At 41.8% G+C, this 27,752-nt stretch overlaps 1 protein-coding gene across 1 annotated transcript; it reads right to left on the reverse strand.

Moving 5' to 3' along the window:
• Positions 1-988: 988 nt before the first annotated feature.
• On the reverse strand, positions 989-16,135 carry CCNJ (cyclin J). Its single transcript, XM_042459279.1, has 6 exons — positions 15,894-16,135; positions 13,256-13,370; positions 6,900-7,110; positions 5,086-5,385; positions 4,827-4,986; positions 989-3,681 (listed from the first exon to the last, which is right to left on the reverse strand). The coding sequence occupies exons 2-6, from the start codon at positions 13,322-13,324 to the stop codon at positions 3,285-3,287; spliced, it is 1,137 nt and encodes a 378-aa protein (XP_042315213.1). The 5' UTR covers positions 13,325-13,370; positions 15,894-16,135; the 3' UTR covers positions 989-3,284.
• Between the last annotated feature and the right edge of the window lie 11,617 nt (positions 16,136-27,752).

Genomic DNA, 27,752 nt, shown 5'->3' on the forward strand with positions numbered 1-27,752 from the left:
TGGTATCAATCTTATTAATCTAAAGATTAGTTTGACAATAAAGTGTAACCCCATGGATCAATAAAAGCCATCTTAAGCCTCTAAACTAGTATGTTGTACATGAGAATTACTAAGCAAAGAACTGGAAGTTTGTAAGGACTTCACACCTTCTAAATTTGTTTCCATGTAATAGTCAAGATTTGTTACCCAAAAAACGAGTCCAATAGTATTCTTTTCTATCAGTACCTGGATCTTCTGCAAATGCTATCCAGACTTAAATGCAGTGGGCCCTTGGTCTCCACTGGGGTTTGGTTCCAAGAACCCCCCCCCCATGCATACCAAAATCTGTGGATGCTCGAGTCCCATTAAATAAAATAGCACAGTAAAATGATGTCCCTTATATAAAATGGCAAAATTAAGCCTTGCTTTTTGGAGTTTATATTTTTAAAAATATTTTCAAGCCACAAATGGTTGGATCTGTGGATATGGAGGGTCAGCAATATACTAATGCTAGCATAGGTTGATGTTTAAGATAGCATGAAGCACATTGAATGAACCAGGGAAATGTTTCATTCTTAGGAGATAACATCCTACCAAATACATTGTGTTCTCTCTGTACACTGGTGTGTATGAACTCTAAAGAGGAAAGTTTCTTGTAACTTATTTTCTTGACAGCAAGAGTATAAATATGCTGTTGAACGCTTAGATTTCAACCCTTTTGAGTATATGGTCAGTATTGCAATCTTATACTGTACCAGTGTAAAGACTGTACATTTATTATTAGTTGTTCAAAGCTTATAAAGAAAAATTCCCTCCCTTCCTCTCCTTTCCAGAAGAGGGTATCTCATGAAATGTAAGAGTACTCACTCTGTAAAACACTTTTAAAATACTGTTTCCTACTTCACTTCCTGCCTTTTGTGGTTAGTATCTAAATCAGACTTCAAAGAGTGTGCTGGGATGTGTGCTCAAATTATGAACTCCACTTTATATATTCAAACACACAGACAGGTTACTCAAAACTAGTTTTATTTTTAAAAAGAGTGCATGGCACTCATCCAGATTTCTTTATTGTGGATATTTCTCTCATGACCATGACACACACATTTTAACTCCTGCAGAAGGAACTTCATAATGTGTTGATTCAGTGGAGAATGACCAAACCCATTAAAAAAAAAACAACTGGAAATGTTTCACAGTGCATATTCTATTGTCAATATAATGCTAGAATGTCAAACTCAAAATGCTAAATAATAAATAAATAAAAAACCAAAGAAAGCCATAAGCCCAATAGCATGTAGTGGATCCTTTAAAAAAACCAAACACACAAGTCTAATGACTTAAATACAAACAAGATACCCTATGTAGGCTTTGCTGTGTTAACTAGTAAAATTATCCCTCCCTCCCCATAATTCCAGTGTTAATTAGCTAATGATTTTGAGCGTAAAGGCCTACAAGATAGATTCCTCTGATTTATTAGTAACTCTACTCTGCTGTCTTGCACATGGAAGATGAAACTGAAACCAATGCATCCTGCTGGTATTTCAAGCCATGGTTCACCACAAAACTGTACATTCAAAGTATTATTGAGGTAGTCAAACAATGAAGAATTTTTCATATAGTATTGCAAACTGAGATGTGTATTTTTCTCTTCCAGATGCATTCTGCAGTCCTTCATCCCCATTTAAAAACGAAGCCATCAGTAATGTACACCATATAACAAGACATTTCCACTCTTAACTAACTTTCTTTTCCCTCTGAAGGAAGAAGGGAACAAAACTAACACTAAAATGGGCATAAGGAAGTAGTAAATAATTCCCTAACATATAAAAGATGTTGTTTGAATGTTTTCCATCCTTTTTTCAGAAGTCCCTTTAAATCACATGCCTTGAAAAATATATTATGGAATAAAATAATCACCACTACATAGGATTGCTTCTCCCCTAAATTAAAGAATATTTTTTGTAATCTGTTCTGCTCTTTAAAAAGGGCATTTAGCAATATCACTCTCCTCTAAATGTCAAGTGTTTTAGGATGGCCCCTTCTTCCCTTGGAAAAGTGTGTTGTATCAACATCCAATTCATATTCTTCAACCACATCTGTCCCCACTCCCAATATTCTTTTGGAAAAACCCTCAAGATATTCCCAGACCGAAGGCTGCAAGTACTACCCCATACTCCCAACCTCTACAGATTCCTTTCCTTTTCTACCTTGGATGGTCAACTAATTCTTAATTTTGTAAGCTAGAGGAGATTTCCTTAACAAAAGTTTTTCACCGATATCCTCTCCACACTTAAATAATTCTGCTTCTGATTGAGCTCTCTCACTTATGATAGTTATGTGATAATAGTATCACAGCACACTTAGTGTTATTGCCTGATTCACACCATAAAAATATTGGAATCACTATTTATTTCATAGTAGAGACAGGAAATTTAGCTCTGTGCTAGAGCTGCACATTTCCATTTCTCATATCTTCTATAGATATCAACTATAAGGCTGTATTTCTTGTAAGCACTTGAGTTGTGCTTCCCCAGTACAAACACTGGGAATTCATATAATGAAACAAAATCTGAGTTTTCTGGATAAAGTAAGTGGTTGCATAAACTAGGGGAAATCACAAACAGTTCTCCCCACCCACAGCAAGTTTCTTTAAAAAGCACACTTTTGGATGAAGGGAATAGCCTGGATGACTATCTGAATTCCCTTTGGTATTTGCAACTGCATTTACAGTAAGCAAGAGAACTCCAGATAACTACTTCCACAATACAGACCAGTATCACAGTAGTTTGATTATTCCCTGAGTTAGTATGACAATTTGTCTCTAAATGGTCTCAATGAAGACAACAGTACTTTGAAATAGAAGACATATGCAAATATTAATCCATTATAGCAAAAAAACAAAAACAAAACCCTCATCCACAGGTATGGATGAGAAACTGAGCCACTGATTAAATGAAGAGGTTCACTTCTCTTCCACCTGTCTCTCCATTTCCTGAAAAATGATGGCACTTCATGGACTTTTGATGCCTTAGTCAATACTGTATGGAGGTGTGCAATAGGGGTCACTCTTTGTGGGAAGACAAATGTGCAGTCAGGACAGGTTTAAGCTGAACACAAGTAACTTCTGTGAGTCTGAATTATTTCCCCCAATGTTCTGAAATTTTAGCACCCTGTTGAAGATATGTTCTCATATCTATAAATTCTGATTTACTTTTGCGGATGGGAAATGGAATCTACCCATTTCCTTTTCCTACTGCCCTCCATTTTAGTTGATACTGACAACATTTAGGGTTCCCCTGTAGTTATCACCTCTCAAAGCAGGGGGTAATACAAGGATAACGTCCAGCAAGCTGGTAGCTTCGGTTGTAAGAAACACTTAAACATGGCTTCACTTCTATTGGTACAGCTAAAGACATCCCAGTAGCAGTCTGTATATGGCCTCGAGCTTGAACACCACCTTGTAAACCACCGAGACAAGCATGCAGTGGATAAGATGATGTGGGACCAGATGATACAATCTGCTGACAGTTCTGTTGTGTTGCAGTTTGAGGATACTGTAGAGGAGTCTGATGTGCTTGAATATACTGGGGTATGTGCTGCTGAGGAGATTGAGGGGCTGTTTGAAATAAACTGGGCTGGGCAGCTTGAGAAACATGTTGTCCTTTTTGCTTGTTGGCTTCTTTTACATCATTGTCATGGGCACTAGAATATAAAATTAAACTTAGTTAATGCCCTGTTTTATGGCTACAATTCACAATCAACTCATCCCATATGCAAGTATAGGATATTTCCATGTGTCCTTAATGAAGACCAGTATTACTACTGGCAGTATCACTTTGTGCCCAGCAGTCCACTCCTGTACATACTTTATTAACATGTATATATTTATATTTATATTTATACAGAGCGGTTTTTTTGGATTTTGGAATATTTACATATACATAAGGTATCTTGGGAGATAAAATCCAAGTCTAAACATGAAATTCATTTATGTTTCATATACCCCTTATACACACACCTAAAAGGTAATTTTATATACTATGTTTTTAATACCTTTGTGCATGAAACACTGCATTGGCTAACATATTGTAAATTGCTTAGAGAGTACTTAGCATTACAAAGTGCATAGAAATGTAAGTGCTATTGCTACTGGCATTCTCTATTGCAGTTGTGGATTCATAACCTAGAGTTACAGATCTGTAACTGCTCCATATTTAGTAAGATTATGGAGTCATGACTGTGGCACTATTGCCATGATTGTAAATGCCCACCTTAACAGCCAGCAATGAGTACCCAGACTGTTGGGGGCTAATTAGCTTACTTGCAAATTAGCTTACTTGCTGTTCACCGCTATGATCTCTGGAATAGCGGTATATAAATAAAATAAATTATTATTATTTATTATTAAAAGGTCTGATCAGCGGTTGATTGAAGCACACAGAATGTGATGTTTCCAGCCCCTCCCACCATAAAGCAATGCTGATAAGGAATTGTGCCAATGGTCCTGCTCTTTATTGTTGCGGCCCCACTTGCTGGTGGGAGGCAGCTGGAAATGTCAGACTGTGCTCCAACTTGCAATGGAACAGACCTTCTTCTCTCAATGTGGCTGCTGGCTGTTAAGGTAGGCTTCAGTAGTTGGTCCAGGAGACAATAGTTATGTATCTGTAACTAAGCAGTTGATGGAGAATATTGGTGCATATTAGAAAATTGCCTTGTTTCCCCATTTGAGGTGAACAAGGGAATATAAATCAAATGACCACTTCTGCTGGATCGGAAATTTGGGGGAAATCCTTGTGTGGTTTAAATATAACAGGCTATCAAAGTGAGAAACCACTATAAAAACTTACACCAACAGCCGTTCAATGCATGACACCAAGAAGTCCCAGGAGTATGCAGTGAGACGATGGAGTCGTGCTGGCCATGTTGGGGAAAGACGCAAGATCATCCTTGAAGAAGCCACACATGCAGCAGCCACTAACGAAGGGGCATAATTTAAAAATGCATGATCTGGAGAGACATCGGAGGATCACGGTTAAGTCAAACACAGTATTAGCTGTGCAACTAAGTAACTACAGGCGTCTTTAGAACAAAGCCATGAAAACGCACCTTGCAGGGACACCTCCAAAAAGTAGTCAGCATATTTTGCCATATACAACTTTGTCTTTTCCAGGCACACCATTGGCCATCCATCATGGAGATCCGATTCATGCACAGCAATAGAAAGATAATAGTCAATAAAGTGAGCAGCTGTTGGGAGGCAAAGGTTCCACTGGAAGGTTTCTAGTAACAGCAGCTCCATATGCAGCAAGTTCTGTTTAGTTAGGACCAAGTTCATGTTAGTCATACAACCCAGGCTGTTTAGCTGTTCAAGTTTAGGCACACTGTCTTCCTTTTCTTCAAATTTACCTTGAAGGAAATGAGAAGATGAAATAGCATTATGCAATTAATTACGTAACCAAAGAGATTATGTATGTTTCCATAGCTGAAGCATCATATCTCAAAAAGAGAAGACTCCTTTTTATAAACAGTTGCTATAAAAAAAATAGGTAATAGCTTGTTCTGGGGGAAAGTTACAATTCCAGTATACTCTCTGATCACTTATAGAAAAGCACAACTGGGTGTATTTTTCATGTAGAAAAGATAGATAACAAATCTATGTTTGAGAACAATTTTTTTTAAAAAAAGCAAGTTTCTCATTCAAAGATGAACAGTGTCTGTGTGCATGTGTATTTTTAAAACTCTTATTTTTCATTTGTCATAACTTGTAATAATCTAGTTTGATCTTCATATTTTCAATTGCAATGCAAAAGAGAACAAGATGTTTTATAGCCCCTTAAAGACTAACAAATTTTATTTGGCATAAGTTTTCACTGGCTCTAGCCAGCTTCACCAGCTAAAGCTAACCCAAAACAAGACTTGTTAGCCTCTTAAGTTCCACATGTCTCACACATCTTGAAATTAATACAAAAAAAGTTTACATATTTTGAGAAATTCTGCCCAATGCCATTGCAAAATTAACCACCTCAAACCTATTAAAGTAACCACAATAATTTCTGGTAATCATTCTGCTCACAGTGAGTGATGCCCTGACATAGGGCATGTAGACATGAATGAAACTCAACTGCTATTCCACATAAACCAATGAGTAACTGCTTAATCTCTTTACCTCCCTTGCAATCTTTTAAAATCTTGCAACAATTTCTGTGATTTCAGAGCATATACAATCACCCTTCCACATCTGTGGGTTTGATTTTTGCAGCTTTGATTATTTATGGATTTGATTAATAAATTATCTCTAGGAATCTTTTGGCCCTCCAGTGTGAGTTTATGGGCAATGTCTGCCAGAAGTTACACTGGAGAACCTAGAGATTCTTAGAACGTTTCTCTAGGTTTTTGTAGGTCCTCCAGTGCAATTCTATGGTCACCTTCCAGCAGACCACAGACCTGTGCTGGAGGACCTAGAGATTCCTAGAGTGCAATTCTCTAGGTATTTTTTTTATTATTATTATTTATGGGTTTTCCACTTTTACAGGCCTCCTGCACCCCTAACTGCAGCAAATGTGGAGGCCCATTGTAATGGGCTGGAAAACCAAGTAGCATTACATGGGTAGCGGTTGTAAAATTTTGAATAAAAGATTTGACATTAAATATATAAACAAGAGCAAAATACCACTAAGTAAAAATCAAATATAAGTTAGGTTGGGTAAAAATTGGGCTGTGAAAATAGTACCCAAGGAAGTTGTAAACTCCGGCCTGTGGAATAATGTGTCTAAGTGGATAGAGAACATGGGCTTAGTGTACCAGAACTGGATCTCAAGATGATTGATTTTAATGTTCAGTTCCAAAAAAGTTTGGAATAAAGCCACACACTTGCTGGACTGAGTAATATCAACTGATTAAGCCTGTTGCTTTATACTTACTTGCTAACAGCAAGCAGGAAAGAGCAACCACATGTAGCTGTTGAATTGATATGTCATAACGGTCCATAAAGAGGTCTAGTAGATAAACAGCAAGATGTCGGGCAGCAGGACAGAGTCTGAAGCGATTGCTCACAATGGCAATCAAGTCTGCAAAATATCTTCTCAGGTTCAGCTGGGGAGAGTGGCCTTTATATGACGGTAGCTTCAGCTCCTAAGTGGAGAATAAGAAATATTTTTACGACAATGCTACTACTGTTTATGCACAATTAAATAAATATAAAATATTGGTATGATTTAGTATCCTAGGGTTACAGTTCATCCTTTTTTCACAGTTAAGAACAGGTACTATACAAGTACTAAGGATATACAACAGTTGAAAGGATCTACAGAGTTGTGTGCATGCAACTGATGCTTATCTCTGTGCAAATACCAGAACTTTGTGCACATTTACACCATCATTATGGTAAATGAATCAAGATATCAGGTGAGGACAAACAACATGGCTGCTGCTAATGGCTGAATCCATGCTGCAGAAATAATGCCACAATTCAATGCTATGGAATTCTGGGAACTGTAGTTTTGTGAGATATGCCAGTATAGTGGTGTGGTTTTGAGTACTGAACTACAATATTGCTTTTAAAAAAATTAAAATTCAGGGAAGAAAAGTTGCCCTGCAGACAGTAGGGCTACCTCAACAAACCACGCCCTAGCTTAAAAATCCTTTGGACATGTGGAAGTACAGATTGAAGCAATTGCTACAAACATTACCCACCCACCACCCAAATGAATGGAACAGGCATATACAGAGGCAACAAGAACTGGCAAAACCCATAGTTATATCACAACTCACACTGGAAGACTTCGGAAAAGACAAAAATAGTGTGCCAGAGATAAAAACAAATAATTTAGCTGCAGAATGGACAGTATGAACCCCCCCCCCCCCAAATATCCGCAGGGGATACATTTTCAGACTTTGTATGCATAGGCAAAACTATGGATAGTAGCAAACACCAGGCTGGGAAAAACAGGGAGGGAGGGAGGGAGGGATGCAGCTCTACTGCCCTGCCCCTTCCTCCCTCCTGACAGGCCTTGGAGAGCTTTCCACATGCCCCACTCTATCTTTGTTGGTCATGGGATGAAGACAGGGGGATGCCCCATTGTGCAGCAGCCAGCTGGCCAGAAGTACCTGCCTTGGCCACACCCAGCTCACCTCCATCTCTAGTTTATGTTTCTTGGCTGAAAGAAATGTGGGGGTGAAGCTGTACAGCTCTCTTGGTGGCAGGCACGATAGTCTTGTGTACAAGAACAAAAGGAAGGAAGGCTGGCTGGCTGCTTGGTTGCTACTCCCAAGGATGCAAAAGAGAGCAGCAACCGAGCATCTGGCCATCCAGCCGTCCTTTTGTTATTGCATGCAAGAGCGCGGCACCCAACACCAACAGATGTGCACAGTTTCATGCATCCGGGCCTCCTGCACCTCTCTGAGAAGCACAAATTGCAAGTGATGAGTCAGACATAGCCAAAGTAGATGTTGCTCGGCAGTTGGCTGTGGTGTGAAGTGGGGGTCAGAAATGGCAGCAAGGTGAGGATGGAGGGGACTGTGGGAAGAAGGAAAGTGGAACTGGTGTTGACGCTACTTCCCTCCCTCCCTTGACACCTCGAATGAGGAGAAGTCAAGGAAAGATTCTGGCTGGCAGCAGTGACCACACCTATGGATCGCAGGTACCAGTCCCATAGATACAGAGGTCATACTGTAATTCCCAATGTTTCCATATCCTGAAATATGATAAAGTATAGCTGAGTATGTTACCATGAGATAACTCTCCCTCTGCTTCACAAACAGTGTTTGTAACTATGCTTATTTGCCACAGCTCCCTATGTTTTATGACCCCCCCCCCCCCAAATGGCTAGGAGTTTGATTCAGTATGTCATGATATTACACAATGTAAAGGAATCAAATACAGTAATACTGAAGACTATGATCAGAATTCTCAAAGTTTGAGTTGTGGCTGTTGTCAAAAGCAGCAGTCATGGCTACAGATTGAATTAGGGCAGCAGTGCTGAGGTCAAAGCAGTTTGGCCTCCCGCTCAAATGCTGTTATTCCAAGTGAACATCTTCTCCTCTTACCAATTCTTAGGCAAGAATATTTGGGAAATTTCATAGAGGATGTGAGAGTTATATCTAACCTAAAGCCTCCCACATTACATGCAGTGCAGCATTGCCTCTGAAATGCAGGCTTGTCACCATGAGAACATTTCCACTTTGTCAGCTTGGAGAAATGAAACCTGCCTGAGACAACCCTATGCCTCCCCATCACCAGCATAGTCACCAGACACTACTTTAATTTCAGTACATGGAAGAGACCACAAGGTCAATCCAGTCAAGCCCCATTCTGTCATGCTGGAATACATAATCAAAGCACCCCAAAACACGGCCATCCAACCTCTGTTTAAAAACCTCCAAAGGAGGAGACTTTACCACTCTCTGAAGGAATGTGTTCCACTGTCGAACAGCCCTTACTGTCAGTAAGTTCCTCCTAATGTTGAGGTGGAATCTCTTTTTAATGTAGTTTGCATCCATTGTTCCATATCCTAGTATCTGGCGCAATGCAGCAGACAACAAGCCTGCTTCACGCTATCACTGTGCTCAAAATAAATTTTCTCTCAATCCAGTATATCCACCTATTCCATTCCTACGGCACAAAAACAACTAGACAATTCACTACATGACCTCATTGTATGAGCTCCACTCTCAGAACAGTCCTGTCATACAAAGAGATATTGGTTGCTAGTTTACATTTTGACGGAGCATATGACTAAAACTAATTCAAGTGGTGCAGGCAATTCTTGAGGGCATGTACCATTCAGTCAGCAATCCAGGAAGTTGCCCAAGATGAAAAGGACAGACCCTTGTTTACTGTCTACTTGAGGCATCATGCCCAAGGGCACAAAGGTCTTGAGAAACAGTTAAACTGGAAAGAAAGACCTGCCATTATTAATCAGTATCTGATATTTACAGCAGTAGTAACTGCTTAGAGAGCATTTGTGTTACCAGAGGCAACTACATACAACAGGCATAATAAATAGGTGCAAAGTGATTACACAACTGATAGAACTGAATCAGTAAGAATCAGCAGCTGGCAATTCCTGTCAAGTGGCCTTAGTTCTTCTGGTAGCGCTTATGTCAGAGTTGCACCGGTGTAAGAATGCAGACAATATAACTTTGCTTTATGCAGAAAAGCTGCCCATGGTGAATATTTATCCTCCTGATGAAGTACAGCAATCCTGTCAGAAACAGGTAGCAATTCTTCAAATATTTGTAAGAACAGAAAAACCAAAACCACTGGAACCAAGTATATATCCACTTATAAGTACAAGCAACCTTTTAAAAATCCTTTGGTGACTTCTATTTGTTTCCTTAAGTACTGGTAGAATTTGACCCTCTCCATGGAATCTCACTAAGCAAAAAATGTTAACCATTTCCAGATATTAATTTGAACAAGAGGGCTGGTTTTTAAAAATATTATTATTGTTGTTGCCAGTCTTCAAAAAGAGAGACCTGAATTGGTCCATCAATTTCTAACCAGGCTCTAAATCACTTAGCCTTAATGTCTTTTTAACAACCACCCAGCCTCTCTCACAGATGTTCCTGTGATGCAGCAACCCACTATCACATTTCTCTAATTTGTGTAGTTCAGCCACATTCCCATGAACCTATGTTCAGTAGTGATCCAGGTAGACTTTAAGGCAAGTCTTCAGAAGTTGCCCTGATGGACCCTTTCAAGTAAAAAAGGCCCTGACACATGGGATGATTCCAAAGTGGCAACCAAGCATATTCCACTTTGGGGGCAATTACTTTCCTCATAAGGCCTGAATAGGCAGTGACTAAACAGATTGGCCAGAAACCTGTATCAGCTACTTAGTTAAGTACATATGCTTAACTTCCCCTGGCTTGCTCACCTCAAAGCTGATGGAAACTGTCATTCAACACTGCTCCAAGAGCCAACAGAGTACTCCTCCTTCTCCCCATGCAGCTGATATCCAATAAAGTAAGAGGTTAGGGGAATTACAATCATGTCAATAGTGTCAAAATCATGACTAAGTAGTGATCATGAATATAGAACATTTACCTAATTTACTCATCCATTTTGTATTCATGATCACTTTGTTGTTGTGTACTTTCAAGTCATTTCCAACTTATAGCAAACCTATAATGGGGTTTTCTTGGCAAGGTATGTTCAGAGGTTTGCCACTGCCTTCCCTTAAGGCCAAGAGAGCGTGACTTGCCCAAGGTCACCCAGTGCCAAGCGGGAATCAAACCCTAGTCTCCATAGTCAACCACTTAACACACAAACACTTACCATGCTGCTTAGCCACAATTTTGACACTATTACCATGATTGTAACTCCCCCCCCAACCTACTTTACTGGTCATCAGCTGCATAAGGAGTAGGAGGTCCCCCCCCCCCCCCCATCTGAAGTCATCACCAGCTGAGCAGTCTGCCCATCAGCCAACTTAGTGATGATTCCTTCAGATCTGAAGAAGTTGGGCTGCATCTTGTGGAATCCTGAAGTTTGTAGCTTAGTGAAGCACCAGAGCAATTTGGCTGAGAGTTGCAAATGCCCCATGAAACTACAAGGGCTAGGATTCCACAGTATAAACATGGCAGTTAAAGGGGACTCATATCACTATAATAGTGTGGAAGGGCCCAAGGTGGCGATAAAGAGGCTTGAATTAATTTCTTGAACATCATGTCACAGTCACCTTTTCTGCATCTGAGGAAGTAGGCTGAAGTCTACAAAAGCCCATGCTTCTTTCTCCCTTTCAGTGAATCTCAAAGGTCCTACAAGATCCCTTTGCATAATGATTTTTCAGACTAACACAGCTATGTCTTTGAATTCAGTCACCTTTTCTGTAAGTGCTGGAAAGCATTTTGCACTGAGCAATTGATTCAGCCTACCTCATGTTACAGCTTCAGACTCTTCTACAAAAAAGCAACAGTGATTTACATATGTGAAGCAGCCACCTTGACTCAAGACAATAACTAAGATTTCTTGGAGCTTCTTCAAGTTCCATCACTGCCACAGAAATGTTTATTTAGACTCCAATCCAGAAAAGAGAGGCACAGACTGATGCTGGACAGGGTTAGACACACCCAGACATGGCAGTCAGGATATTAACTTTCTTTTTGTAAACATAGAGCAGGCTTTTTTCATCTACTCTCTGCACCAATTATAAAATTTGCTCCTGGGAGTTCCTCAGGAATGGCATGTGAGGGTCTGGAGATAGTGGGGTGATGTTAGAATTACCACCTCCATGATGGGAATGGAGCAATTTAGGCTCTAAATCTCAGAAATCAATGGCAAGTCATAACTGTATAGTTGGCCCTCTATATTCACATATTCATCTACTCTTGAAAATATTCCAAAATAAAAATAAAAAAGAAATCAAGCAAGAGAGCAAACCTTGACTTTGCCATTTTATATAAAGGACACTATTTTACTATGCCACTGTATTTAATGGGACTTGAACATCCACAGATTTTAGGGGGCCTGGAACCAAACCCTAGCAGATACCAAAGGGCCACTGTATAAGGCCACAATCCTGTGTGTGTCTATGCAGGAGACACACTGAAATCAATGAGTTACCAGGTAACTGTGCAAAGGATGATAACCAGTTTCACCTAAAGCTTAGTCTCATTGAAACTGGCAATGCAAGTTATTAGAAGCCTACTTAATCACTAAGTTTCAGTGGCAAGACTAACTTTCAGTGCGTGTTGTGCAGGTGCCTAGAAACAAACAAATTCAGCAAGTCTTGCTTTTTAGTAGTGTGCTTAGGATTACAATCTCTGCCTCAGCACAGCACTGAGGCAGCACAGTGTAGCAGTCTGAGACTTGGACCAAGACTCCTGAAGACCAGGGTTTGAATCCCCCACTCAATCATCAAATACACTGGGTGACTTTGGGCAAATCACACTCTCTGAGTCTCAGAGGATGGCAAAGCGCTATGTAAATCCTATGGTGCTATATAAATAAAAATAATAATAATAATAATAATAATAATAATAATAATAATGGCAATGGCAAACTCCCCCTGAACAAATCTTGCCAAGAAAACCCCATAACAGGGTTGCCCTAAGTTGGAAATGACTTGAAGGCACACAGGGCAGGAGGTGGAGAGAAAAAGAGTCCAAGGCATGTTTCCTCCCTCTGTCCCACCCATGCCAAAGGCTCCAAAACTGTGACCAGCCCACCTGGATCTAACTTTCCCCTCCATCAGGCACAACTTTCTGATTTGGGACTCAACCAGGAAAGTGAACAGCCAGGGTGATGGCAATGGCCTCACTCCCAGGGTGTTACCTTGTAGCGGAGGGCTTGGTGGATATCGGCGGCCAGCTGTCCCTTCCACCACTGCACCTCCAGCTCCATGGGACGAGGCGGGGTGGCCAGCAGTCAGCAGCAGCAGCCTTGGAGCCTGAAGAGGGAGAAAGAGGAATGGAGAAGCAGCGCTCGCTCAGAACAGAAGTAGCTCATCATCCCCTCCCAGGGTAACCGGAGGTCCTCCTTTTCTGGGACTTGCCCGACTTTTCAACCTTCTGTCCAGGAGGAATTCCAAAATGTCCTCCTTTTGAGCATGACTAAGAAGTAGGAATTTATATTTATATTAGAGTGTTTTTAGCCTTTATTCTGTCATGTCCTCCATTTTTCTTGAATGTCCCACATTTTGCAGTGTCTTGTTCTCCTCTGCAGTTAGGACATCTGGTCGCCCTGCATGCAACCCACTGGGTGATCTTGGGTGAGTCGCTCACTCTCTCGGTCTCAAGGGAAGTCCATGGCAAATCTTGCCCAGAAAACACAGGGTGACCAGAGGTCCTTTTCCAGGACACGCCCTACATTCCAAACTTCTGTCCAGGAGGAATTCCAAAATATTTCTAGGAGTGTTTTTAGCTTTCATTTGTCCTGTCCTACATTCTGCAGTGCCTTGTCCTCCTTAGCAGTGAGAACATCTGGTCACCCTGCTCCATGCCCACTAATGATGGGGAGGGGGGGCTTTTTACTTTGGCTCCCCTCCATTAAACCCTTCCCTCAATTTCTCTCTCCCGCCCCAGATTCCCAGCATCCCCAGACACCTCTCTCTTCAGGGAGAGTCAGCCCACTGACATGCAAAGCAGCTGATCCCACTCAGCCCCATGGGAAGGAGGGGGGAGAAGTGGATGGGGGATCAGGATACTAGGGGGGGGGGGGCAGTGGCTTCTGCTGCTGCAATTCTCCTTTTTCCTGAAATGTTGAGATGATCTTCTAAGACGGAGGGAGTTCTAGCAAGACAGACTCTTCTAAGCGGGCTGAGTCTGAATTGAGACTGTTGGGACTTTTCTAAGAGGCCTGAATCTGAACTGAGACTCCTGAGACTCTTCAGAGGGCTAAAACAGATTGCAGAAATAATGCATCTTGAGACCACTTTTACTGCCCTGGTTGAGTGCCAGGGAATCCTGATAACTATACAGTAGTTTGTTGTGGCACCAGAGCTCTCTCACAGAGAAGGCTAAATGTTTCACAAGACTACAGTCCCCAGGGTTCCCTAGCATTGAGCCAAGGCAGTTAAAATGGTCTCAAGATGGATTATTTCTGTCTGTCGAGATTTTTCTAAAAGGGCTGAATCTGTCAGGATGTTTCTGAGAGGACTGAATCTGAATTGAGAATGTGGATACTTTTTTAAGAGAGTTGAATCTGAACTGAAACTCTTCTAAGATGGCTAAATCTGGATTGAGGATGAATCGAGACTGTGGAGACTTTTCTAAGACTCTCAAGACTGTCCAGGCTCTTAAGAGGGCTGGATCAAGACCCCAGTGTCTTTTTTGCTTTCAAAGGCAGTGGGATCAAGGCGGCGAGACTTTCTTTCATACTTCATAAGAGGAGGGTTCTTTGGGGTTCCCTTCAAGGAGAGCTTTCCTCACCTCTGTCTCTCATTCTTTCCTGGCCTCTCAGGACCAGAAAGGGTTCCAGGGGAGGGAAGGGTAGAGTATAGCTGAGCTCTGGAGGCCCCTGCTTGATGTAAGAGAGCTCCCTCCCTGATGGAAAGGAAGGTCAGTGAGTAGAGGCGGAGGGACTTGGGTTGGGGTTGATGGGAGAAAGGAAGGGGGCCAGGAAGATGTGGGTAGATAAAAGGGGGAGAGGAGGAGGAAATGGCGTAGTAAGGGGGGAGAAGGGGGTTGGAAGTTGATGGTGGAAGAAGCACGGGGTTGGGACGGGTGTGAGGGTAGTGGGGGGCTGGGGAACTGATGGGGAAGGGAAGGAGGGGAAAGTAACTGGGGGAAGGAAGGGGTTGGGGAAAGTGCTTGTGGGGAAAAGAAAGGCAGGGGTCCAGGAAACTGATGGGGGAAGAAGGAGGGGGGTGGAAACAGGGGGAGGAGTGGGTTGTGAATTGATGGGGGAGAGTTAGGAAGGGAGGGAAAGGGAAAGGGAGGTGGGGGCTGTGGAAAAGGAGGGGGAGGAGGAGGAGGAAGAGGGGAAGTAGCTGGGGGAGAAGGAAGGAGGCTGGGAAAGTGAGGGGTGGCAGGGAAAGGGGTGGGGAAGAATAGTAGGAAGGGTGGTGGTGAAACGGGAGGAAGTATTGATGGGGAGGAGGGGAGGAGGATGGGGAAAGGGGGAGGGAAGTGGGTTGTGGAAGCGAGGAGGAGGGGAGGTAATTGGGGGAGAATGAGGAGGCAGACGGTGGGGAAAGGAGGGTGAGAGGAGACTATGGGAGGAAGGAGGGTCGAGACTGACGGGCAGAAGATGGAGGAGCGGGAGGAGGAGGCCCTTCCCTCCCCCTGAGATGCGAAGGGTCCAGCGGGGCTTTTTCTTTTTTTCCTTTCAGGACCCCTTCTCTCTTCTCTCTCTCTCTCTCTCCTTCCTTCCTTCCCTCGGAGTCCGACCGCAGCGCAACAACGGCCAGCCCTTCCTCGTGGCAGACAAAGCGGCCCCCAGGGCGAGGCTCCCCTCCTGGGCGCTCACTCACCTCACTCGCTGCCCGTCCGGCCCGGGGCTGCTGCTCCCTCTCCGTCTCCTTCTTCCTCCTCCTCCGCCGGCGGCAGCAGCGAGGAGGGCATTCCCAGAGCCTCGGGGAGCCTCCTCCTTCCGCCAGGGCTCCTCCATCACCGGCGCCGGCTCCCCGCCGCCGCCGGGGCCATTGTTAAAAGGCCTCCCCAGAAGAAGTCGAGAGAAAGAGGGAGACGGGCTCCTTGTATACAAAGAGCAGGAGCCCAGGGGGCACGCGGCCGCGCCTCGGCCAATCACAGGCTGTTTTACAACTCCGCTCGAGACACGCCAGCCAATCACGGAGCGGCATGCAAAAATGGAGGAAGGGGAGGGGGAAGGCGTCGAGGGGAAAGATTGAGAGAGAGAATGAGGCCCCGCCCACTGTTTCATGTGTTGTTGCCCTGACTGGGAACTTTTTGGGCCAATTGGGTTGCCGTAGGTTGCCTCAGGTTTTTTAGGGAAATAGGGGGGAAGGTGAGGGAGTGAGTGAGTCACGTGTTCAGGTGTTGTTGCCCTGACTGGGAAGTTTTGGGCCAATTGGGTTGCCGTAGCCCCCTTTATTTTAGGGAAATGGAGGGAGAGGGAAAAGGTGAGGGGGAGTCACGTGTTTAAGTGTTGTTCTTGTGTGGCTCCTGAGTGTATGGTGGCTCTGAGGAGAGGGTTTGCCATGGCCATCCTGAGGCTGAGAGAGTGTGACTTGGCCAAGGTCAACACACACAGCCTCCCTCCAGTGGGTTTTTATGCTCCAGCAGGGATTTCAACCCAGATCCCAGTGCTCAAACCACCATGCCACACTCCCTCTCAAAGGTGTCTAGTCTGGATTAAAGTGAGATACATAAAAGAGGGAGTCTTAAATGGTGGTGGTTGTGTGGCTTCGGGCCACTTCCAGCTTAGATGACTCTGAGGGGAACCTATCATGGGGTTTGTAGGGTTTTTTGTGGGTTTTTAATAAACAAACAAACAAACAAATAAATAACACTTTTATCTGTGCCCTGCTTTTCTGTAATAGAACAATCAAAGCGGCTTACATGGTTACAAAAATATTTCAACACCATCCTAGACCATGCTGGCTCTTTAATCCCTCTCAAAAGTATTAGTCTCAAAAGTGTCTTTGGGTTTGCAAAAATATAAACATCTTAAATTGCTGGTGTTGTGTGCCTTCAAGTCATTTCTGACTTACGACAGCCCTATAATAATAGGGTTTTCTTGGCATCATTTGTTCAGATGAGGTTTGCCCTTGCCTTCCCCTGAGGCTGAGAGAGTGTGACTTGCTCAAGGTCATCCTGTGGGTTTACATGGCCGAGGCAGGATTTGAACCCTGGCCTCCTGAGTCTTTGTTTTGACACTCAAACCACTAGGCCATAATGGCTCTTACTCCCTCTTTAATCCTCCCTGGATTAAAAAAATAAATAAATGAAGGAGAGAGTCTTAAACTGTTGTTGTTGTTGTGCACCTTCAACTTGTTTCCGGCTTTTGGTGACCATAAGAGAAACCTATCATGGGATTTTCATGGCAAGTTTTATTCAGAGGGGTATGTAGAGAGATCTTGTAGCAAGTTTGAGACTAACTGAAATAAAGAAGTTGGCAGTAGGAGCTTTCCTAGGCTAAAGCCTACTTCCAAATGTATCTGAGGAAGGAGACTTAGGTCTAGGAAAGCTCAGCTGCCAACTTCTTTCCTCCAATGAGTCTCAAAGGTGCTACAAGATCTCTACATACTGATTCTACAGACTAACATGGCTATACAGTATCTTTGTATTCAGAAGGGGTTTGCCATTGCCTTCCTCTGTGGCTGAGAGTGTGATTTACCTAAGGCCACCCAGTTGGTTTACATGTCCAAGGCAGAATTTGGACCCTGGTCTCCAGAGTCATCATTCAAACCACTACAACCACACTGGCTCTTACTCCCTCTCAAAGGAGCTACAAGATCCCTTTGCAGGCTTAAATTACTCAGTTATTGCCTTTTCCTGGGGTTATGCAAAGGCATGTGTTGGAGGGGGAAAGGGTACAAGAGTAAGGTTACCTGACTCACACCAGCTGAGAAAAAGGTTATACATACAGTTGAGGCAAAAAAGCAAATGCAATATAAAGACAATTTAAAGATAGTATTGGGGGGATGAAGTTACTAAGCTTAATGCTTGTAAAAGGAATACATTCATTTTAATTAAAAAATAAAATAAAATGTCGTGCTTCTTACAGTAATGATATTTATTTCAAATGGTATTCTTGAAAGGGAAATATCGTCGTCAGGCAATGTTTATTTTATGATCTTCCAAATTACTAGTGTGTAATTTAAGGAGAAGCAACTAATAAACCCCATTGAGCCAAATTAAGCAGGCAGAGATGACAGTGAGAAAAATCACAAAATGGTTTTTGCTAATGCCTTCTAGACATTTCCTCAGCATATATTATACTACTCTGCTTGCGCTATGTTGATAAATTCGATGTTGAATAAGCACTATGTGTGTGGATCATTTAATTATCTGAACCATTTTAGAAAATCCATGGGAACAGGGTGTCTTAGTTTAGAGCAAATGATCTTTGCCAAGGAGGCATTGGTAGAAAGTTATTCACAAACACAGGTCAGGAGCGTTGTTCTAGTAGATTAGGAACATTTTGTGTCAAATAGTCTGCCAAAGGCAGAGCCTGGAAAAATTACTATTAGAGACTACAACTCCCAGAAGTCCACAGGAAACATGGAATGGCAGACCTCAAAAGTAACTTTTCATATTCTGGCCAAAATTTGGTTTGGGTTGCCCATAGTAGCATTCTGAAGCCAGATTACCAATGACGATGAGAGAACTGGGGAGGGAAAAAGGGTGGCAGTATAACCTGACACTTCTTAAACTTGCTCCTCTGGGTATCTAGGTGTTTAGATATGGTATATGGTATGATATCAAGTTTTTGCTAGTAATCACTAGTCCAAAGTGCACTGCAGAAATAATCCAGTTTGAGACCACTTTAACTGCCATGGCTCAATTGCTAGGAAATTCTGAGAATTGTAGTTTTGTGAGACAGTGAGCCTTTTCTGTCAGTTCTGGTGCCACAACAAACTACAATCCCCAGGATTCCTTAGCACTGCACCAGGGCCGTTAAAGCGGTCTCAAATTGGACTAATGTGAAACAGAAGTTTTAAATGGAGATTATACAGTTGGCCCTTCTTATACACGGATTTTTTAATAAACAGATTCAAGCATACACTGTTTGAAAATGTCCAAAAAAGTATAAATTTCAAATATCAAACCTTGATTTTCCATTTTTTATAAGGGACATCATTTTGTTATGTCATTATATTTAATGGGACTTGAGCATACATGGATTTTGTTATCCATGGAGGATCTTGGAGCCAAACCCCAGCTTATAACAAGGGTTCACTGTAATAAGAGATTGCTGATGTTAAGAATTTCTTTAAAGAAGCTCCAGTTTATCACTAGACGTTTCAGTTGGAATAACACTATTGCAAGAATTCTGTTGGTTAATCCAAGTAGAGTAAGGGCCACTGGATCAATTGCTGGGTGGTGAGTCAACATATAGGTAAATCTAGTTGATCTAGGTGATCCAAAGGGTCTACTCTTGTTAATAGGGTATTGTTACTGTCAGTATGTTGTCTTGGCAGCTGTTTTGTGAATGGCCAGTAATTTTTGCATTTAATTTCTCTGCTATTCATTTTAGGTACCTGAAATTCTGGATAATATGTCATGGATCTGATCAAGAGGACTGCACTTGGGAAAAGCATATGCCATAATAATTATGATCATCTTCAAGATGCCACAGGATTCTTGTTGATTTTGCAGCTATAGAATAACATGTCTACTTCTCTGGAAGCGGCAATTATGGGGGAAATAATAATTGTATTTCTATTAGATATAAGCTTTATGATTGTCTGTTTCTGGTGTGGATAGATTTTTATATCAACACAGTGCTTGCAGTCTTGGCAAGCTTTGCCTCATATATGATATGGACATTAGTATGACGCAGTATAATGAGAAGCAGGTTATTCAGCCCAAATGTGAAAGAATTCTCTTCCAATCTGCCTAAAGATCTAGTCTTATAATACATTGGAGAACTAGTCTCCCTAAACTCAGTAGCCCTTACATCTTCACAGGATGCCATTTTAGGACAAGAACAAAGAGCATGCACCCCCATTTTCAACTCCATTTCCCTTCACCACTGGCTGTACCAACCAAGACTGATGGTAGTTGCAGTCAGTAAACATCTGGAGGGCAACATGTTCCCTTCCCATGTAGCTTCCCTCTGTGTTGCTTTCACACTCTCTCCAAGTTAGTCCATTTTGGAGCAGAAAAACAAAAGAAAATTCTTATATGGCTTTTCCCCTCCCATAAATTATCTCTGGGTAGTTTCTTCCAAAATAAAATTTGAATCAACCTTTTAAACATGAAGATAATGGCAGTGTTTCATCTCTGGAACCATATGGGTTTTCTCTGGTGTTTATCACACGGAGGTTTTTGGAGCTTTTTGCAGCTCAGATCCGACATGACTGCGGATCCAACAATGCGAATTCATGCAATAACGTGATGTGTTATCACATGCAATTCCTTTCTATGGGGGCTCCTGTGGTGCTTCTGCAGTGATTCCAAAGTGACCCCTCATTTTGGTGAAATTGGTAACAAGCGAATTCACAGAAATCGCTTCCAAGCTCACTTCGATTTCACTCTGAATTGGTCTGGTGTGGAATGCAACTTTGCCTTTGCTCTGGTACACCACCGCAACCCCCCGGGTTGCAAATTTCCCATGATGCCGCACTGCAATTTTCCCCCATTTCCTTTCGGTGGTCCTTTCACTTTCAGGGCAACTTTCAGGGAAACTCATTTTTTGGAATATATATATATATATATATATATATATATATATATGTGTGTGTATGTGCGTGAATGTGAACATACAGATATGTCTGTCTGTCTGTCTGTCTGTCTATCTATCTATCTATGTGTGTGTTGAAATTGCTGAAATGGAAGGGAAAATAAAAAAGGGGGATGAAGAAGACACAGAAATATTCATGAGGCAAATATTCAAGCAATAACGCAATTATTCGAAACAGGACAAGAACTTACTCCCCTTTTCACCCCAGAAACGTACAAGGTCACAATGCGTTCAGCCTGCGCAAGGTTGCCGATTCAAATTGGTGAGTCCACATGGTATGCACCGGTGTAATACAATTGGCACTCACTCTCCTTTGCGTGAATCTGCATCATGTGACTTGGATTCGATTCCCCTTGTTTTGGAAGGGCAACAAGGTGTGATAAAACATTCCCATTCTAACATGAACCCGTATAGCTGAGCCAGGAGTCACCCTGGATCTGAGCTGCAAAAACCTCTGTGTGATAAACTCTAGAAGCAACTATGTTTTGGCACAACAGTGTACTTTCTGGGTTTCTGGAAGGGCACAGAAAGGCTAGTCTATGGTATTTCATATCAAATTAAGTTCCAGAGAATTTCTGCTTGCATTTTAAGTAGCATTTACACAAGGAAGAAAAAAGCTTTACGTCTTCCAAAGCAAGCTTTGAGAAAAACCCTGTGGATGCTATGTGAATTTGAAAAGGAAAACTTTATTAGTAGTAGTTGTATTTTATCACAGAATCAATTATGTGACTGTAAATGCAAATGCCAATTCACCAGAACATGATGTGCCCTATTTAATTTTGTTTGTTTAGGTGTGTGCGTGTGTGTGCCTGCGTACCATTTCTAATGATCAGATTCAGCAAATGCCTGGAATAAGCAGTATAGTTGCTTCCTTGGAGGACAAGTGGAATATGGCTTTAACTAGTAAGTATGTACAGGTATTCATTATATGGTTACAAACCATAAAAATGATGAAACTAAACATTTTCTTGACACTCATTGAGGAAACATGATTTTAATGCATAAAGGCTAGTCTTTGTAAGACCTGGGCAGGGAAATGGTTTTCATCAAAACCTTTAAAAATGAGAATTTTTAGGAGTCATGTAGGCAGAGAAACTTACAACAAAATGGTTCTTAATGCCTAATTGGGTATCTGGATTTTTGTTTTCTAGGGCTGTACCATGGGATAGTTGGCAAATTAGCTTAGACTGTATTAAAAATACATTTGAGGCTTTGAGTAAATAATACTACACAGTTTCCCACTTACACAAAGATGGACCATCTGAATTCACAGCATGCTTGTTGAAAGTTTCTGGGAACTGCCATCCAAAAAATGAACTTTTCCAAGCTCTGGACAGAATTAGTGTGTGTGCGTACTGAATTGTGGCTTACCACAATTCAAACTGTGTTACTTTATTTGTTTTCTAGATTGAAATCTAAAGGAGGTACCTAAAAACAATTAGGTCCAAAGTTTAAAATTACTTAACTGCTGTGGCTTGTAGAAACTAGAGTCCTAGTGACCTGAATTTGGTTGGTTAGACCCAGCTAGAGTAGACCTAGTAAATAAATTGTTGAAAGGTGAGGCAACACTTATGAAAATCCTATTGATTCAATGAATCCACACTAGTTGGCACTATAAATAGGATTCAGGCTTGTCTGCATACAGGTAGAGGGCTCATAAGGCTACACCCAGATGGCATTTTGCAGCTATTCCATCTTTTTTTATGGATTTTTTTGTGGAGTAATAAAAAGTCATAAGAAAAGTAGGAAAGATACAGGAAGGTTACCATTGGAAAGGTCCTTGTTTGGGAGCAGTTCTTGTCCTTTTGTTGAATTCTAAGCATGAGTTTCAGTGGGAACAACTTAGTGTTGCCTAGTATGCTGTAGTGGTTTGAGAACTGGATTACAACTCTGGAGACCAGAGTTTGAGTTCTCATTTGGCCATGGAAACCCACGGGGTGACCTTGGGCAAGTCACACTCTCTCAGCCTCAGGAAGGCAAAGGCAAACCCTCTATGAATAAATCTTCCCAAGAAAATCCTGTAACAGGGTCATCTTAAGGTGGAGACGACACAACAACAAATACAGCTACCAGTCAAAGTTAAACTATATCTGTGCAAGTGACTCTGGCCTGGAGTGTGATATCAGGGACAGAAAGCTGGACTGGGGCCAACAATATCTAAGCTGGTAACAGCTATGAAAGAACTAGAAAAGATCCTAAAATGCAAAGATATACAACTCGGCACAAAAGTTCATACAAACCATTGTATTCCCTATTACAATGTATAGATGTGAGAGTTGGATAGTTAAGAAAGATGATAGGAAGAAAATCAGTTTTGAGATGTACTGGAGAAGAGTGCTAAGGATACCATGGACAGCCAAAAAGACAAATAAATGGGTCCTAGAGCACATCAAGCCAGAAATCTCCCTGGAAGCCAAGATGACAAAATTTAGGCTGGTGTACTCTGGCCACATCATGAGAAGACATGAAGACATTGGAAAAAACAATAATGCTAGGAAAGGTGAAGGGAAGTAGAATCATAGAATGATAGCATTGGAAGAGACAGCAAGGGCCATCCAGTCCAACCCCCTGCCATGTAGGAAATCTCAATCAAAGCATCCCTGACAGATGGCCATCCAGCCTCTGTTTAAACACCTCTAAGGAAGAAGACTCCACTGCACTCTGAGAGAGTTTGTTTCACTGTTGAACAGCCCTTACTGTCGGGACGTTCCTCCTAATGTTGAGGTGGAATATCTTTTCCTGGAGCTTGCATCCTTTGCTCCAGGTCCTAGTCTCTGAAGCAGCAGAAAACAAGCTTGCTCCCTCCTCAGTGTGAAAGTAGAAAGAGAGGAAGGCGACATGCTAGATGGATGGACTCTATTAAAGAGATCACGAGTATGTGTTTTCAGGAGTTAGGCAGAGCAGTGGAGGACAGGGGGTCTTGAAGATGTCTCATCAGCAAGGTCGCCATGGGTCGACACCGACACAAAAGCAATTAATGACAACAACAAAACACAGAAAATAAGGAATTGAAAATTATTTGAGAGAGAGTGTTTCCTTTTTCTTCCATTGTTGCCTCAAGACAAAAATGATTTGTGATGCTACACAAGTAGAGATGACTATACATTAGTGGCAGAAATCCTTCTTTTCAAACACCTTCAACTCTTGTGGTGGGAAGTGGAAATTATTGTACAGCTCAGAAGTATGGGGCTGTACAGACAGTCCGTAAGGGGCTGTATGCCGCCCCTGGAAGCGCTGGGTTGGGGATGTGGTGACTGCATGCAACAGCCCCAACCTGGTGCAACTGCATGCCACACCCCCAACCTGCCTCGGAAAGGGCGTCATAGGCACCGTGCCACAGTGTTATGATGCCCCTTTGGCGCTGCATCATGTAGATGCAGCACCAGAGTGGTGTCATCATGACGTGCACCATGTAAACTGGCGAGTGCCAAAATGGCACCATAGGGGCATGGTCACAGCGTTGAGTGTGTGGACGCTATGATGTGACTCCACCCACAGGCGGCATCTGTATCTCCCCAAATAACCCTCCGTATGTTGTTGGATTGCAACTGCCATGGGCCCTTTCCAGAATAGCCTGTGATAAGGGATGGTGAGAACTGCAGTCCAAGAATAACTGGAGGGCCACATATTTCACAAACCTGATGACCTATTGTCTGTAGCTCAAATTTATTTTTTAACACCTATAAAGTTTATTGGGTACACTTTCCCAGACTATCTCACAGAGCTGACTGTGGTGACAAAAGGATACTCTTCCCCCCACAGTGTGTGTACTACCCACAGTGTACATAGACCTGAAACACTACTGTGATGAATAATGCCAGACACTTACCCAATCATTCTTATACCAGTGGATGTGAAGGCAATCTGTACAGTGCACCCTTCCCTTAGGTGGGGATCCATTCCAGGCCTCCCTGTATAAGGGAAAAAATGTGTATGGTCAAACCCCATTAGAAGTAATGGGGTTCACGCCCATGGTGCACCACGGGCACACGCCCCATTACCTCTTCCTGGTGTGCCAAGGCTTCTTCCGGTGCAGGCTTCCAGTGTATGCTGGAAGCCACATAAGCTGTGCCCGTGTATAACATGGGCGCACTGTATCTTTCATCCCATTGATTGCCAGGGATGATCAGCTGATCTGGCTGATAACAGTATAATTAAGGTGGCATGAGCCACTTTATATTTATGTTCAAAGATCTGGTTTAAAGCAGGTTTTGGACAAGCTGATGTTCCTTATAGACCTCTGAGCATGAAAAATAATAAGGGCTCTTTAAATTACTCCCAAAACTAGTTCTACAACTCCATTGTGCACTCTGTACTTCAGCAGAATGATGTTAAAAGATTTTTGGGGAAGTATTCATGAAAAAAAACAATCCTTTAACTGCTGAGGAGCAGTACTTAAATGTGTGACAAACTAGGTATTGTTGAGATGAAGCCACAAAAATGAATTTACTGTTGGAGAAGGTCACTAGTTTAGTAGATAGTGATGCAGTACCATCTTTTAGATTAATATTGATGATGATGATGATGATGATGATGACAACGACAACAACCCTGCTTTTTTCCAAAATTGGGACTAAAAGAGGCTTACAATGTAAAAACATAGTACAATTAAAAAATACAAAAGTGACAATTAAAATAGAAATAATTTTTTACAATATTAAAACAGATCATTTGTTAAAAAATAGAGTGCAATTAAAAAAGATAAAAGCACTTCAAAGCCGTACACTTTGAAACAGTACGACACCCACAAGGATGTTCTTTAAAAACTTTCTGATTTAAAAGCCTATCTTGATAATTAAAAAAAGTCTGGATAAAAAAGTTCTAGGAATCTTTCATGAATACTCTCTTCGTAGATCAGAATTTCAACATTCTTGATCTTGTTTTCATGATAGGTTCCATCTGTGTTATCTAAGAGGCTTTCTTGGTGGTGGTATATCAGTTAAGGCACTCATTTTTGTTAGCTACATAATTTCTAGCACACTTTTATCTTTCAGGCACCTGTTTAAAACATGTTGATTTGTACAAGCTTAGATATCTGTGATTTCATCGTTTTTTGTGAAAAATGTTAGCTGCCCTGATCTCCAATTATGAAAGACAGAGTACAGACTGAAACCATCACTATCATTGGTGTCCTGTCTGAAAACTTTCCACAGGGTCTAGACAAACTCCCACTTAATGGAAAAACCAGATAGAATGGTGAAAATTCCCAGTGCTTGTAGTTGCATTGCCCTAAGAACATAATACAGAGGGTCCTTGATAACCACTGGGTTTTGGTTTATGTCCCCTGGTGGATACCAAAATCTGTGGATGATGAAATCCCAGTATATACAATGGGGGAATAAAATTATGTCCCTTATATAAGAAAGCCAGTATGGCATAGTGCCTTGAGTGTTGGACTATGACTCTGAAGACTAAGGTTCAGTTTCCAGCTTAGCAAATCATATGCTCTCAACCTCAGGGGAAGGCGGTGGCAAACCTCTGAACAAAACTTGACAAGAAAACTCCATAATACGGTCACCTAGGGTCATCATAAGCTTGAGGCACATAACACACATACACATATAAAATGGCAAAATCAAGGTTTGCTTGTTGGAATTTATATTTTTTGGAATATTTTCAAGTTATTGATGGTTGATTCCACGGATAAAGACATGGCCAGAAATAAGTTGTATGAATTAAGGTGAAAGCAGGATATTTTTTATCAGAGCCTGGCCATACTGGTTGGGATTGTAGCTTTGATTATCTTTGCATTCGGCAAGTTTTTAGAATGTCTTTCTCTCTCTTCTTTTCTTGTGCATTCCTCTTCTCAACTGTTTGAGCTTTTGGGAGATTTATCATCTCCTTATAAAAGCACTACTTTTTCTTTTGAATACAGAGAGGAGATCAACTTTTAAATCTAAAATAATTATGTTGACCAGTCACCTGACCTACAAAATGGCTGTTTCAAACACCCACAATTGTTAAGGAACTGAGCAAGAACTGACAATATCATACTACACTGTTAGATTGCTTTTATTGCACTTTAACTGCTATGGCTGCCTCCTGTGGTATCCTGGGATTTGTGGTTTAGAGCGGCCTAAGAGCTCTCTGGCTGAGAATTATAAATGCCCCTCTCTAAACTGCAAATCCCAGGATTCCAGAGCAAGTAGTCATAGCATTTAAAGTGGAATAATAGTGCTATAACAATGTGTGATATTTGGTATTCTCCTCTGTTTGAATGGGGAAGAGGTATGGGCAGCATCTCTTTACTGGTCCCAAAGAACTTTTCTAAGCACTATATTGGAGCTCAGTATTGATAGTGGTGACTGGCAGCACTTCTTTAGGGCACTGCTTCTCAGAATGTGGAGGACCAGCGATTTCTCCCCCAATGTGATAGACACCAGCACTAAATTTGTCCCCATTGAGTACAATTGTTTATTCCTTTCCTGGAAACTTACTAGTGACTGGCACTGGTCCATGGACCACCACTTTGAGTAGCAGTGCTGTGTAGGTTTCACATAGGAGTTTTCCTAGCCCTACCTACAGATGCATGGACTAAATGTACTGGTAAGAGCTTTCTTAATGTAAACTATATACTCTGTCATGGAGCTGTGCCCCTCTTTTTAATTTTATGTGGTCTTATTTCCAGAGCAGGGCAACCAAAATTGCAAAAGATCTGGAAACCATGCCCAATGAGGAGCAACCTAGGGGGCTAAGTATTTTTAGCCTGGAGAAGAAATAGTTAAGAGATGATATGATAGCCCTGTTTAAGTATTTGAAGAGGTGTCATATTGAGGATGGCCAAGCTTGTTTTCTACTGCTCCAGAGAATAGAACCCAGAGCAATGGTTTCAAACTGAAGGGAAAGAGATTCGACCTCAATAGTAGGAAGAACTTCCTGACAGAGGAGTTTATCAGACAAGGGGAACTGGAAGTATAATCCAATGGCAATCTGAACGCAATCATGGGGTTTAACATTATTG

Source organism: Sceloporus undulatus, chromosome 3 (assembly GCF_019175285.1).
Source record: "Sceloporus undulatus isolate JIND9_A2432 ecotype Alabama chromosome 3, SceUnd_v1.1, whole genome shotgun sequence".
NCBI lineage: Eukaryota > Metazoa > Chordata > Lepidosauria > Squamata > Phrynosomatidae > Sceloporus > Sceloporus undulatus.